The 13,906-nt window shown below is 45.7% G+C and overlaps 1 protein-coding gene across 3 annotated transcripts in view; it reads right to left on the reverse strand.

The window, feature by feature from the left end:
* Positions 1-13,894, reverse strand: part of SPATA20 (spermatogenesis associated 20) — a 150,376-nt gene extending 136,482 nt beyond the window's left edge. For 2 of the 3 annotated variants that reach the window (XM_078778946.1, XM_078778947.1), the window contains exon 1: positions 13,591-13,894. In XM_078778946.1, coding sequence (XP_078635072.1) covers positions 13,591-13,724 — 134 coding nt within the window. In that variant the 5' untranslated portion in view covers positions 13,725-13,894. The remainder of the gene's footprint in view (positions 1-13,590) is intronic. The other variant, XM_078778948.1, reaches the window with a different exon arrangement.
* Positions 13,895-13,906: the final 12 nt, after the last annotated feature.

Below are 13,906 nucleotides of genomic sequence, written 5' to 3' on the forward strand. Positions count from 1 at the left end.
CCAGCAGGGAGCGGGTTAGCTGACCCCAGACACCCCCCGCCAGACCCCGGGAAACTAGAAGGCCTTACACCGGCGAGCAGGCGCCCCCGTGGATTGCCTCGGCTTTAGATGCCGAGGCGGGACCCAGTACCTCTGAATAAGGGGGGCTTATTAGTGCCAGAGGACTGGGGGATTGATGAGCAATGGGCCCGGTGGGTAAGGGTGGCATCCCTGCCACCCTTCCCATGAAGGTGGGGCAAATGCGCTATAGATTATGGGGTGTATGGCAGTGAAAACTAGCCCGGGTGGGTTAGGTTATATTGATAGGGATCTAGCGAAGATGACCTTAGGTGACGCTAAGATTAGTTAGTGACTGATACCTGTAGTGGGGACGCAGGTAGATTAGTATGGATGATAATGACGAGGGAGCGCAATAGTTTAAAGGGACGACTGGGAAGCGCAAGTTTCAGAGGGAAGTAGTTAGATGAGATGATGCTGTGTGAGAACTGGACAGGTGTGTGGAGCAGTGTATGAGTAGTGAGTGTTGTGGATCAGCGCGAATGCGCTTGGGGGAGAGAAGGGTGCAGGCGGCACCAAGTATGAGAGCACAGGTGTGCAAGTACAGGTGTGTGGAATACATGGAGTATTGGAATGAGTGGTGTGGAGAGAGTTGGAGTAAGTGGTACGGAGTGGTGTGCATGGTGCGAAGGTGTGGATGGGGGAAGAGTGGACCCCTTTCACGAGTACCCGGGGCGGGTAGTGTAAGTGTTAGGTAGAGGGTATAGGTAAATTGTGGTTGGATATTGGCATTTGTGGTGCGGTTGCAGAATGGTATTGTGGATGGGTGCATTAGTGTTGTGGAAATGGCTGGGCGTGTAGCCTGTTAGTATGTGTAGTTGGTTTGGGCACTCCACCACTGTGAGGATGTCGGCCAGGTGAGGCCGCAGGTGGGCTCTGGGAGCCGTTAGTGTCAGTGGGTGCCTGAGGATCCCGGGTGTGGATCGGGCAGCCCGTGCCAGAGAGGGCACTGAGGGGGTGAGAGTGCGAGAGGGCCTTCCCCAGTTAGTTAGGTTAGGGTGAGGAGCAGGTAAGCTCGGGTGGCAACTACAGTGGTGGAGGTGTGCAGGTGGGTAGACCTGCTGGGAGAGCTACACGTCACAGCCCAGAAATTGTGCAAGGGCACCGGGAGATGAATCGGGGGAGTGAGACCCCAAATTGAGAAGCACCACAGTTTGGTCAATGGGAATTGGTTTTTAGAACCCATAGTGTAAGTTGGCCAATGGATTTGCAGGGAAAGACCCCGGGTAATGTAAAGTTGTTAAAGTCATTTAGGAAATAGTTAGGATTGATGAACCTGTCGCACCATACGCAGCCACTTACCTGAGGTGAGGATGATGACTCCACACCTGTGTTCCTTTGTTCTGTGTTGCAGGAAAGGAGAATTGCTGTGTGGATTTGTGAGACGCATCACGACGTGGATGAGACATTGGGGTGATTCCATCTCTCCCTCCTTAGGAGGGACTGATGATGAATTGGTGATGGCAAATTTTGATGTTGAGTTGGAGATGGCAAATTTTGATGAGAGTTGGAAATGGCAAATTTGATTGGTTAGGAGGGAGAGAAGACGAATTTGGTTTATGGGAGGAACGGGGAAGACAGTAGGGACGTTGTTGATGTGTAAAGTAGATGTTTATGGGTAGTGTTGTGTTTTGTGGATACCGTAAGGGGTAAGGGAGGGGCAATGTAGGTTACCTGGTGGGGGGGGCGGGGGCGTACGGTAGGAACGTACCTGTCTCACCTGGTTCCCATGTGCCCCCAGTGTGCATTACCTTATACTGCATGCACTTTTGCGCCCTTACCACCTTACTCACTTGTCTTCTTTTTGTCTCCCACCTCCGAGGATCTGGCTTTGGGGCAGAGAGAGAGGAGAGAGAGGTGCTGGCTCCGCAGTTGTGGGCCTGTACTTCCGCTGCTTGCTGCCTGGATCGATACACCATATGGACCGCAATTTTTGTGGCCGCCCACCATGGACCGCAGTTCTTTTGCGGGCAAGCACCACCCGTTGATGGACCTCTGGGTCAACGTGGCACCTATGCCATACAGGTGAACCACTTATAGTTGGCCCCCCTGACGGCCACAATTCAGAAATGGACGCGGTTGGCGCCTTTCTTTATTTTTAAAGAAGCCAGAAGGCCAAGGGCACTCCATGAAGGCAAGACCAGCGGCAGAACATCGGCCGGCTGCGACACCACCAGTGACTATGAACACTTTATTGGTGCACCGGATGGTGCTGACTGTGTGTATGGGGTGGTGCTTTTGGTGCTTGGATGGGGTGCTCTGCACATTATTAAAGGCCGTAGGGCCACAGGGCACTCGTGGGTTGGTGTATCGATGCTGGCATGCGTGCTCTCTCTATGCATAACATCTGCATGTGTTCCTCAAAGAACAGGTCCTGGATCGTAGTGTAAATATCAGTGTAGTCTTGTATAAATGATGCTCCCTACCGGCTGTATGTTTAGTTTGAGGATTCTTTCCGCGATTCGGTTATCCTGTGGGTGTGTTTCTGTGAGGAGAAGGGTGCAACGTCGCAGGGGGACATATTTACTCATTTGTGAACATCTGTAAAACTGTCGCACTCAGGGTTGAGTTAATAGTAGAGGGAACTACATCTGAGTGCCACACTAAAGTAAGTAAAAATTTATCGGGTCGGGACGCCCCGAGGTAGAGAAGGGTGCAATGATGCGTGTATGAGATTGGCCTCCATCCATATCCGCTTGTAAATATTCCCCTATTTCCCCAATACTTCCCAACTATCCCCAATCCCCCATTCCCTAGTCCCATTTTCTGTAAACAACACTCTGTAGACCCGACCTCCCCCTATTTCCCCCATTAAATGTCGCATCCAGGTCCACCGCATCTCACGTAGACAACTATAGGACATCTTGCTCGTTATTCTTAGTCTATGTCAGTTAAGGACTCGTTACCATTAATTCTGACTCTTCGTTGCACCAGAATGTGATTGTATGGCACCGTTAGGAAGTTTAGGACCTCCCAATACCTCCCCGCAGCTCTTCCTCATGGTACAACAACAACAACAACAACAGCGGCGGCGGCGCGGGGAGTGGGCGTCCTCACTCCGGCTTGGTTGGTAGGGGGTGTTGAAAGGGCACCAAGCCTTTCCAACGAGCTGCCATCGATCGAGCATGTGTTTGACGGGGTTACCACGTAGGGGCTCGCTGTCAGCTCCTCGTCAAGGGCGGAGCCCGGTAACCCCCTGCACCCAATAGAAGCGGCGGACTGATTCCATCTGGGGCGGAGCCAACGAGCCGAGGGCGTGTCACTCCCCGCTGAGCATGCGCAGGAAGAGGGAGGTGACGTCAGATGCGCCCTCAGCTTGGACAGAGAAGGACGCCACCTCCGAGCGCTGTGACACCGCCCCGCATCTCTGGACTGGCCCGTGCTTGATTCTGTCCCTGAGCCAAGGTGCACCTTGCGCTATCGACTGCCTGTCCTTCCCTGCCATCAATCCCTGTGTAAGTCAGTCTTGTTCCGTTTGTCTGTGGTCTGTCTGGGATAGATAAGATTGTGTCTAAGTGCCTATCTCTTCTGTGCTTTACCTCATACCTTGTAATCTACCCCTTTTCTCCCCCACCAATTATATCCTCCTCCGGAGGTCTTGAGAACTGTACCCCTTGCGTCGTTTCATTTATCCCAGTCGTTGTGTCCTTTCCTTCATTGATTTAGCATAGCGATTTAGCATAGCGATTTGGTCAACGTCGGGTGGAATCGGGTAAACTGTGCGAACACGGCGGCCATTCCGCTCGGCCCATCACAACATCTTAAGTCGTGTCCGTAACAATATAGATACTCTGTATAGTGTATGACAATACACTCTAAATATAATAAAATTTACAATAGTTATAAAGTGCTATCTTCAAATTTACACTCTTTACAAAAAACTGGAAAGACAAATAGTGATTCTTTTTCCTATCAATCTTTACATGTTTACAATAATGGGATCAATAAATGGGAAAATGTAAAATAAAATTATTTCATACAACAACTAGAGTTCATAGAACACCTTACCCCATGCACTGTTGAAGTTTGTCGTTAAATTGAAATAAAATGATGAGTTTAAAAGTTGTATCAAAAAAATCCGGAACTTTACCACCGTTCATGCAGTGTCTTATACATCACCTTATTTACCATGTCCGAGTGATGCAAAACTGGAGGTTTTTGGAAGCAGTAAGAATGTGATTTGTGTTCCACGGTGTTCAACTCTGTCATTAAATTTAAATAAAATGAAGATTATATAAAGGTCGTATGAAAAAAATAATTCTGGAAGTTCACCACGATTGACGCGGTGTCTTATACACCACCTTATTTAACACGTTACATTAGTTATTCATGCCTGTCGTTTGTGTCCTTTATGACGTCCTTCAAATCAGTGCTTCCTGTTTGGAATGATTTTCAATTTTTCTGGACCGCCAGGCAGGCGGACAGAGTAAAATTAATATCTAGCTCCTCTCCTGTGCATGTGTGATCGAGACAAATTCAGAGCCAAAATACTGCTAAACTACAGATTCATTTTCCGATTCATGGTCAAATTTGTGTTCAAATTTAAAATATTTGATTGCCACCCCGGTGTTTCGCATGCAGGGCAAGGTATCAACATGTGCGTCGTCCATGAGAACGACGTTTAACCAGAGGAGCACTAGTTGCTGTACATTAAATATCCTACAGTGTCTTTTGTGAAGAGGAGGCGAGTTAACGCTGACACCTTTAACAAAATACAAATTTCCTGCCACCTTCAATCAAGTACCCTGGGATTAGTCCAGGATCTTGACTTGTCGTGAACGCCCCATAGCTCTGTCAAGTATATTGACACCTGTTATTATTCATGTTATGTGGACTCATGATCTGCTATGTTAATCATGGTGAAATTTAGAGCTTGAACACATTAAAATGGGCAACTGGCATTCCAAACATGTCTGTGAGCATCGGTGATTCTCTCACCAAGATTATTGCAACACTTGCTACAAAGCTTCTTCTGTATGGTTGCTCAGTTTAGTTAAGGATGAGCAAAACTGTTCACACCTTTTCTGTTATTCTGTGACTGTCAAGGCAGTTTAATTAGCAGCCAAGTTGAATATTGGATTTTTATGCCTCCGCCGACGAAGTCGCCAGAGGCATTATGTTTGCAGGTTGTCCGTCCGGCCATCCGTCCGTCCGGCCATCCGTCCGTCCGTCTGTCCGTCCGTCCGTCTGTCCGTCCGTGATAGGTTTTCGTTACCACGATAACTTGAGAACGGATAAAGGGATCTTAGTCAAATTTGGTGCAGGTATGTATAATGAGGTAAAGATGAACTGATTAGGGTTTGAGGTCACGAGGGCAAAGGTCAAAGGTCAGAGGTCATGTTAGGTAAAAATACTATTACCGTGATAACTTGCGAACCAGTGATTGGATTCTGACCAAATTTGGTACACTTATGTAGAATGATGTAAAAATGAACCGATTAGATATTGGGGTCAAGAGGTCAAAGTCTGTAATAGGTCTATAACTTGAGAACGGCTGAAGGGATCTAATTCAAACTTAATACAGGTATGTATAATGATGCAAAGATTAACTTATTAGATTTTGGGGTCAAAGGTCAAATCTGTAATAGGTCTATAACTTGAGAATGGCTGAAGGGATCTTATTCAAACTTAGCACAGGTATGTATAATATTGTAAAGATTAAGTGATTCGATTTTGGGGTCAGAGGTCAAAGGTCAAATCTGTAATAGGTCTATAACTTGAGAATGGCTGAAGTAATCTAATTAAAATTTGGTACGGGTATGTATAATGATGTAAAGATTAAATGATTAGAATTTGGTGTCAAAGGTCAAATCTGTAATAGGTCTATAACTTGAGAACGGCTGAAGTGATCTAATTCAAACTTGGTACACGTTTGTATAATGTTGTAAAGATCAAGTGATTAGAATTGGGGTCCATAGGTCAAAGGTCAAAGTCTGTAATAGATCTATAACTTGAGAATGGCTGAAGTGATCCAATTCAAACTTGGTACAGGTATGTATAATGATGTAAAGATTAACTGATTCGATTTTGGGTTCAAGAGGTCAAAGTTTAAAGGTCAAAGTCTGTAATAGGTCCATAACTTGAGAATGGCTAACGGGATCTAATTCAAACTTGGTACAGATATGTACACTACCGGTCAAAAGTTTTAGAACACCTCAAATTTTACAGTTTCAATTGAAATTTACACAGTTTAATGTCCAGTGAATAACCTGAAATGGTACAAAGGTAAGCAGTAAACTGCTCGAGGTTTAAAAAAAAGTTTAGGTTTGCAAAAATGGGAAAATAATGTAAATTGCACAGTTATATTGTAAAACAAATGGCCTTCTTCAGGGAACAAGTAATTGGTTAACAACTTACAGCTCTTCTGCAGCAATGTAAGTAAATTAAGCCTTGAAAGTTCATGCAAACAATTCCTACAGGTGTCCCAACCTCTGCTGATTACTTGATTACAAACCCCCATCTGTATAAAAGCAGTATTGGAACAGACTGTTATTACACCATCTGAAGCATTATTTGGACAATATTGCATTGCAGGAAGTGGTATATTTGAAACTGGAGGAATCTCTGACAGGAAGAGGTCTGAAGAGGTCTGACAAAGCCACAACAGAATCAGAAGACAAGTTTCTGAGAGTCAACAGCTTGCGTGATAGGCGGCTCACAGGACAACAGCTTCAAGCACAGCTTAACACTGGTCGAAGTAAGCAAGTCTCAGTTTCAACTGTGAAGAGAAGACTTTGAGCTGCAGGTTTGACAGGTCGAGTGGCAGCAAGAAAGCCATTGCTAAGATGGCAAAATAAGAAAAAGACGCTTGCCTGGGCCGTGAAGCACCACCAGTGGACTACTGAAGACTGGAAGAAGGTCTTGTGGACCGATGAATCAAAATTTGAAATCTTTGGTTCATCACGCAGGGTTTTTGTACGCCGTCCATTAGGTGAAAGGATGGTTCTTCAGTGTGTGACACTGTTACGGCCTGAAGCACACCAAGCCAAGCCTTCAAACACACCGTCTTTATTTATGGATTATCACACGAAAATCTCTTCCCACACATAAAACCAAGAAGGGAGAAAAAAGGGAAAAACCCGAATAGGCCAGTCCAAGAGTAGGCAGGTCCAAGAGTAGGCAGGTCCAAGAGTAGGCAGGTCCAAGAGTAGGCCGGTCCAAGAGTAGGCCGGTCCAAGAGTAGGCCGGTCCAAGAGTAGGCAGGTCCAAGAGTAGGCAGGTCCAAGAGTAGGCAAGTCCAAGAGTAGGCAGGTCCAAGAGTAGGCAGGTCCAAGAGTAGGCAGGTCCAAGAGTAGGCAGGTCCAAGAGTAGGCCCCAGTGCAGGCCCAGTAGTAGGCCCCAGGGCAGGCCCAGTAGTAGGCCCAGTAGTAGGCCCCATGGCAGGCCCAGTAGTAGGCCCCAGTGCAGGCCCAGTAGTAGGCCCCAAGGCAGGCCCAACAGTAGGCCCCAGGGCAGGCCCAGTAGTAGGCCCCAGGGCAGGCCCAGTAGTAGGCCCAGTAGTAGGCCCCATGGCAGGCCCAGTAGTAGGCCCCATGGCAGGCCCAGTAGTAGGCCCCATGGCAGGCCCAGTAGTAGGCCCCATGGCAGGCCCAACAGTAGGCCCCAGGGCAGGCCCAGTAGTAGGCCCCATGGCAGGCCCAGTAGTAGGCCCCAAGGCAGGCCCAACAGTAGGCCCCAAGGCAGCAAGAGTTCAATCAACGTCACCCTTCAGGTAGAGAGATTGCAGCTAGACACTCTACAACCCCCGAAAAAGCACCCTGCCACAAGCCCTCCTCCAAAATGACCACTCACTCCTCTGAATCACCTTCCTGGCCACTCCCCTGCCCCACAGCCAATCATAGGCTTTATGCACATGGACCAAACCACTTGGTCTAACTCACAGGGGGGTGTGGGGGAAGGAAGAAGAAAAAGGTCACAAACCGTAACAGTCCTTTTTTGCTCTTTCACGAGCCTCGATCTTGTATACAAAAAAAAAAAAAAAAAAAAAAAAAGACCAACTGTCAAATATGGAGGAGGAAGCGTGATGGTCTGGGGCGCTTTTGCTGGATCCAGAGTCGGCGACTGTCTCAAAAAATTGAGACATGGCTTATTGTAAAGAACTCTCCATGGGGAATAAAATATGTTAATGATGATGTCATAGGTGCCTCCGTTATGACATCATAATTCGACAAGTACAAAACTTCATCCGATCAAGATGAAATTTCTTGAGCGTAATCTAGGAATAAATTAGTTTAGAAAAAAAATAATGATGACGTCATCGGCCACGTGGTTCGGCCGCCATATTTGTTTTAACGCAAAAGCTCCTCCCTCCAGGTCTTTAAAACAGCTGTTCACCACCATCTCTTATCTTCCCCCATCCAAAACCTTGATCTTTTCTACCCCCGCTAATTCACCCCAGATCCACCTTGTTTGAAATTCCAACTTCTTTCCTGGAAGTCCTGGCAGTGTCCATATGTTTTATACCTCTCCCACCACCCCCTTCCCACGCCCCCCCCCCCCCCCAAAGCCCTCGCCCTCTCTCAGATCTCTCGATGTCTCCATGTCTCTCGGTCCCTGCTCTCAAATGTTGTGTTTGTGTCCTTCCCCCTCTCTCCCCATCTTGTCTACCGCTCCCTATGTTATATGTTTTATGTGTCGGTTTGTCTTTCTGTGTGATTAATGTTCGCTCTTTCACGAGCCTCGATATTGTATACAAAAAAAAAAAAAAAAAAAAAAAAGCCTTAAAAACCACTGAAAATACATCCTGGCGAGGGTTTGCAATTTCTGATTGCTCTTTTTCTTGTTTTTAAGCTGTTTTTGTCATGTTTAGCATACGCAAGAAGAAGTCTGAATACAAAGCGGACACAGATGGGCTTTGCATTTTCAGATGCTTTCTAGTTCTGCTTTGCTTGGCCAATCTTGTCCTCCCAACCAGAGGTGTATACATGAACTTAATTCTTGTGTAAGGGTATTAAAATAATTAAGTGACAGAACATCGTAGCAATGTCGTCAAAACTTTATAAGAAATTTTTTGGGGAAATAATTTCTATTTTCATTTGGTTCGAATCTCGACCCAGCTATAAACTGTCATTCCGGTGTTTTGCATGCAGGGCGAGGCAACAATGTGTGCAGCGACCATTGGAATGACATTAAGTCAGTGGTTCTTTCTGCCAACACTACTCCTTGGTGGACGTTAAAGATCCCACGGTTGCTTTCATGAAGCGGTGAGTTATCGCCAAAACGCTGAGCAAACTCCTGCCCAAACTCTCTGTCGAATCTGCACTTGGCAAGTGTGGTGACCATGTCAAAACCACCTCCCCTCATCCCCAAGCAAGACTTGAAGAAGAAGAACACTCCTTTTGCATCTTCAGATGCATATGGTTGCCGAGGCAGTTTCTTGGCTATTGGGCACAATCCTGGATGGGTCGCCCCTCCGATGCAGGACACTCAAATGGCTCATTCTTCCCAGTAAGCTGGTACTCATTTTGCCGACCTCGGAAGGATGACAGGCTGAGTCAACCCAGCTGGTGTTAATTCAACGGCATGACAGGGGCTCTAACTCCGGACCCTAAAATCTTAAGCCAGCCACCTTAACCGTTAAGCCAACACCAGGCTTAGCGAGAGTTGAGGGAGACATTCATCCTGCAGTGGAGTGAAAACAGGCTGCTGCTGCAGACTACGTCGGTTACACAATGCAAAGGAAATGTAACAAATGGATTGATGTAAAATTAGTAAATTACCATGTTTTGAAAATCATAAACTATACTGAACTTTCAAACTGAGAAAAAGAACACAGTGTGAAAAACGTGGCATTTTGTGCACACTTTAAATGTAAGTAAATTTTTAAAATTACCTCCAAGCTAAGTTGTCAAATGGCGCAGTGAAACTTTTGATTTTAAGAATTCTTTAAAAAGTAAAATTAGAACCATCTCATTATTGCAAGATACCGATGGATCGAAGATGGAGGCTCACTGCAAATTTCAGCCTCACATTTTGCTGTACCGGGGACTGTATAAAGGCCAGGTGCTCAGGATTGCAATAAACCCTCCGAATAGTTGGAGTCTATTCTCCAATAGTGAATTTTTTTTTCTCATTTCATGTAGGTCGCAAAGTATTGCTTTTGTGCTTTATGATGTGTTTCTCTATTTTTCATCCATTATTAAAAGTCAATGGCAGTCCAAGGTCATTGTGAGCGAGTTCAGCAAAACTGGAAGTGGTCATTTCTTTCTTGCAACATTTAGGTTGTGCATGAATATATTGTTGTGGAGACATGATAGGGGGTAAAAGGTGTAAAGTAAAATAGGGATGCTATTTGCACACGTTTAGGGTATGAGTACGGTATATATGTGGAAATGATAGGGCACATGTCAATGAATGTATTAGCAGCTGATAATCGTGATCCCCTCCACCTCCGTATGTGTCTAAACCCACACTCCTCCTCCTCTCCCCTTCTCAATCCCTTATATAATTCCTTTGTTATCTGTCCATATATGTTTTCCTTTCCTCAAATACCGACAGCCCTGGTTCTCATCTCGGCATGGCCAGGATATTCCGCAGGTGTGTACTGATTCACTGCAGTACATGAGTGCATGAGTGCCGCACGCATGTACATGAGTGGTAGTCACCTGACACCATGACAATAGTCGGCATAGGATGGACATGAACAGCTAAGTTAGCCATTCCAGTCCAGCCCTGAGGACGGGTGCCAGTTGCACTAGGAGTTGTGAAGACCCAGAGTTGTGGAAACTAGGACAGCATCTAGGACGGACATGGACAAACAGCTTGCTGCACGAGAAGGAGCAGATGGGGCACGGGACGTACATCGGGTGTCCAACGGCGAAGGATGATGATAAGGTCTGACGGGCCTGTTTCCTGCCATGAGGGGAGGAGGCCATCTCAATCGCCCTCGGCAAGGTCCACCATCTTTGTGTCTTATCCTTCCCTCTGTCTTAGTCTCTGTCTTATGAAAGTGTAAGGTAACGGATAAGCCAAACACATTATCGTGGGTGCTAGGGGTTATGGTTGACTGTTTATTTTATGTGATACGTGATCTCTCTCTGTTCTTCCACCCTGCTCATCCCCCACAACATTAAAACTTATTTTCACCAACTGTGAGTTGGCCATAAGCAGCTAGTTTATTTGGCATTATAACTCCGGCGAGCATTAGATGAGCAACTGTTGGGAGTTTGGTGCCAAAACGTTGTGAGGAGGCCACCTTAAACTACGGCTGGTTTGTCTTGGAGTCAATCGCTTGGCCCATCTTATTTGACAGACGACTGGCTGTAGAAACAGGTCCTCGTCAGAGTTTTCTGTACGCCAAAAACCAAAGCAACTTGGACTGTTTGGGGTGTTTGGGTCGCTAAATTGTTTTGGGGTGTTTGGGTCACTAAATTGGTTTGGGGTGTTTGGGTCACTAAATTGGTTTGGGGTGTTTGGGTCGCTAAATTGGTTTGGGGTGTTTGGGTCGCTAAATTGATGGTGGCGGTGGCAAATTTGACCTCTAGGCCACCTGTTGTCAGGATTCAGATCAGGATACTGGTCGAGTCCGCCAACCATTACAACACAATATTTCCGAAACAGACAAAACTGGTTTCATGTCAATCTCATGTTCTAATGATTAACAGAATTAAAGTTATCTTTGCATTGTTTTCAATGGCAAACACTGATAGTATTAATGAAATTCCTCAATTGCTAATGAGACATTATGGTCTCAGCTTGTCATGTTTGACACAAATTATTTACGAGTGACTGACCAGTGGTGTATTGTGTGTGGTGCATTGGTAATGCTTGTATATCTGTGATCCGAGATGGAACTAGAACGGTACTCGGTAGAGCGCATACCTCTGCCAGGTTGAACAGTTTACGTTTTGCATCCCACCGAAAGGTCGGATCTGGATTCTGACCTGAACCAAAATCTCATCAGCTTGTTCCTGTCATCTACCCAACTCATTCACCAACTATTGTCATACCTTGTCCAAATTTTTTTGGAATATCATGCTATATGTAGTTTTCCGCCCCATCTCTCAATGATGAAGAAGTCTCTCTCTCAATCACCTCCTCAACATCTCTCAATTACCTTAATAATAATAAAAATGCTAGTACCAGCAAGTATCCAGATTCAGATCTTCACTAAAATCTAATCAATTCGTCCGTGTCACACACCCAACTTGTCCACCAAATTTTGTCCAAATCCATCCACAACTTTTTGGAATATCATGCTATATGTAGATTTTGGCCCCATCTCTCAATGATGAAGAATTCTCTCTCTCAATCACCTCCTCAACATCTCTCAATTACCTTAATAATTTTAAAATGCTAATGCCAGCAAGTATCCAGATTCAGATCTTCACTAAAATCTAATCAATTCGTCCGTATCACACACCCAACTTGTCCACCAAATTTTATCCAAATCCATCCACAACTTTTTGGAATATCATGTTATATGTAGTTTTTGGCCCCATCTCTCAATGATGAAGAATTCTCTCTCTCTCAATCACCTCCTCAACATCTCTCAATTACCTTAATAATTAAAAAATGCTAATGCCAGCAAGTATCCATATTCAGATCTTCACTAAAATCTAATCAATTCGTCTGTGTCACACACCCAACTTGTCCACCAAATTTTGTCCAAATCCATCCACAACTTTTTGACATATCGTTCTCACAGATAGACAAACAGGAGTGAATACACAACCTACGTCCACCTGCGGTGGTGGAGAGGTTGTGTTTTTTCTATTAATTTGGACATTGAGGTCCGCTGAATGAGAGGTCTGCTCTGCCGGAAACCTTGCGAAAAAAATTTGTGGCCATTTTTGTATATGCAGCCTTTATTTTTTGACCGAAAAATGTGAAAGACGTTTTTTTTCTTAAAATCCTCAGTGGGTTGTGTAGGCTGTCAATAAATGCATCCCAGATACACAGACCACATGTGTTGACAACATCAAGTTGCGAATTTGGACCATTTTTGTCCAAATCCACCCAAAGAGGGTGGATGGATTTGTCCACCCAAAGAGACAAGTAATTGGACCATTTTCAACACCTGCATCCACCCAGGTAATGACCATATAATTTTCACACAATCACAATAATAATTAATAATAATTAATAATTAATGAATCACACAATAATAAAATCAATTTTTTATTAATTTTCTAGCAGATGAAATAGTCGAACTCCTAAATATTCGTCTCTTTATCGTTTTGGACCCTCTACTATTAAGCAGATCGGTCAGCAGGGAATGGGCGCCTTCCTCCAAAGAGCGCTGTACTCCTTGATGCAGCACCCTGCAAAGTAACCTATTCTGTGGTGGAGCTAAACGTTGATCGTTTTTATGAAATAATGGAGCAGGTGAACAAATGGAATCAAGTTAAGCGATAACAGGTACAAGTTGTTATCCCAATGTTTTTACTCCACATGTCCACGTCACTGCAGGGCCGGAAATGCAGGAAGGAAACACAATATTACATGAAGGATAGACAAGCACGTTCTAACCAGGGACCTAGACGCATCACTACGGGAAGCTTTATCCGCACCCGCCATTTATCAAACACACACCGGCCACGGCGATCCAGTCCTGGGCCGCTCAGAGACCCGGCCAGTGATATTAGTCGAGGCAGGCTTCGTGCGCCGGCGAACAGGCCCAAAGCTCGGTGGGTGGAGGCACGACTCGCGGCCCAGAAAGAGAGCATTACTCCGGTCCCGATGATCGATCAGGGCTGGGGTTTAGGTGGAGTGGGGGGCTGGACCTGCACCTGGAGCGAGTCACACCCTGGGTGGCCCTGAGCTCGCCTAGACACGTCCGGGTGAACCCACCAATCGTTCAGGGAGTAAACACGACACTCCAGGTCTCCATGGCAACGAGAAAACATCC

This window comes from Myxine glutinosa, chromosome 5, assembly GCF_964187855.1.
Source record: "Myxine glutinosa chromosome 5, kmMyxGlut1.1, whole genome shotgun sequence".
Taxonomy (NCBI): domain Eukaryota; kingdom Metazoa; phylum Chordata; class Myxini; order Myxiniformes; family Myxinidae; genus Myxine; species Myxine glutinosa.